General features: G+C 55.0%; 1 protein-coding gene across 1 annotated transcript; it reads left to right on the forward strand.

Annotated features, from left to right (window-relative positions):
- Positions 1–483: 483 nt before the first annotated feature.
- On the forward strand, positions 484–1,545 carry LOC148019784 (serine/threonine-protein kinase PEPKR2-like). Its single transcript, XM_087699619.1, has one exon. It carries the CDS (start codon positions 484–486, stop codon positions 1,543–1,545), a length of 1,062 nt encoding a protein of 353 aa, XP_087555745.1.
- Positions 1,546–1,787: the final 242 nt, after the last annotated feature.

A 1,787-nucleotide genomic window follows, 5' to 3' on the forward strand; every position in this document is an offset into this window, starting at 1 on the left:
TGTAACTGCGGAAAATCGATTAATACAACACCCCCGACTAAAAGTTTTTACGCTGGAATTAAAAGGCCTATGCATTTCGACGGAAGAAAAAGGCCACAAACGAAAAGCTCCCACGCGGATGCATTTCGACGGCTTTCGGGCCGCTGTAGTATATATATTTATCACACAAATGAGCAGCGAAGGCTGCTTGCATCCTCCCGACCGATAATACCGATTCATCACTCATTCATTCATCTTGTTGTTCGTCAAGCTGCATTTATTATAACGCCATCGATCGACGCTCAGGGGCTGCAACACTGCTACTGATCAGGCCTCTCGGATATCCAGTAATTTCCTTCTTCTTCTGCGCTGATCGAATATCACCGCAATTGGATCTGAAGTGATCACATCCGTTGGTCACCATCATCTATCTCCTCCACAAGACACTTGACGGCGTGCAATAAGCGCATATAATTGCATACATATATATATACATATATATTCATGGCACATAACAACTCATCAACAACGTCGTCGTCGACGCCGCCGCCGCCGCCGCCCCTCAAGTTCCAGCTGGTGGCAGGCGCGCCAGAGCTGGGGCGCGGTGGCGGGGGCCGCGTCCGCATTTGCAGAAACACCCACACGCAGCGCTTGTTTGCCTGCAAGAGCTTCTTCGCAGAGAGGCCCCAGGCGGTGGATCACGAGCTAGCCATGATGGGGCGCGTGATGGGGCTGGAAGGGGTGGTCGGTATGGAGGCCATGGTGCAGGACGAGGAGTCCGGGGAGCGCCATGCGGTGATGGAGCTGTGCGAGGGCGGGGACATGCTCAGCTTCATGCAGGACGTGAGGGGAGGCACGCTGTCCGAAAGGGAGGCGGCGGGGGTGGTGAGGCGGCTGGCGGTGGCATTGAGGGCGTGCCACGTGCAGGGACACGTGGCGCACCTGGATGTGAAGCTACAGAACGTGCTGTTAGCAAGGAAGTACAGGGCAGGGGAGCTTATTAGGGAAGAGGACGTGCGCCTTGCGGACTTCGGCCTGGCTGGCTGCCTCGACGAGCTGCACAATACCGAGAATGGGTGCTTTACCCAGCTCAGAGGCAGCCCAGGCTACTACCCGCCCGAGGTCCTCCTCCGCCGGTACGACGAGCGTGCCGACATCTGGTGCCTGGGCGTGGTTCTCTACTGCATGCTACTGGGCCACTACCCCTTCGGCCTCGCTAACAGCGAGAGCCTCGTCCTCTTTGCCTCCCTCGACGCCGCTCTCCACTCTCACTCCGAAGCCCACCAGCTCTCCCCCGGTGCCCAGGACCTCATCTGCCGCCTCCTCGTCAAGGACCCTGACAACCGGATATCCCTCGATGCAGTGCTCAGACACCCCTGGATACGCGCCGCCACTTGCAATATGCCCAGTAGAAGGTCTGAGCCTGACACGTTAATAACCTGCTGCCACGATAGCCAGAAGCCCAAAATCGACGCCATTTCATCTCATTCTTCGTCGAACCAGCAATATGTGAAGAACAACGTCGTCGATCAGCACCTCATCTGCCTGCCCAGCACCTTGTACTAAAACTTGGAACAGCTTCCTCCTGCCCATCTGATACTGAATATCCATGTTCCAACATATTTCTAGGTCCTGCACCTTTTTTTTTGTGTGTACTCATGTTTAAGAAGCTGATCATGACACTTTGATTTAATCTGTCTAGTGAGAGGACGTCGCTAGGACTTAAGGGGTGTTGCAACGACGTCCAACGACCTGATCAGTCGAATGCGGTGGTGGTAAGGACCTTCGATTTTATGTGGGGAGTATTA

Source organism: Lygodium microphyllum, chromosome 19, assembly GCF_053477565.2.
Source record: "Lygodium microphyllum isolate KBCC chromosome 19, Lygodium_microphyllum_v1.1.10, whole genome shotgun sequence".
Taxonomy (NCBI): Eukaryota; Viridiplantae; Streptophyta; class Polypodiopsida; order Schizaeales; family Lygodiaceae; genus Lygodium; species Lygodium microphyllum.

Coding starts and splice junctions, on each gene's coding strand:
- LOC148019784 (XM_087699619.1), top strand. CDS start 484: ATGGCACATAACAACTCATCAACAACGTCGTCGTCGACGCCGCCGCCG.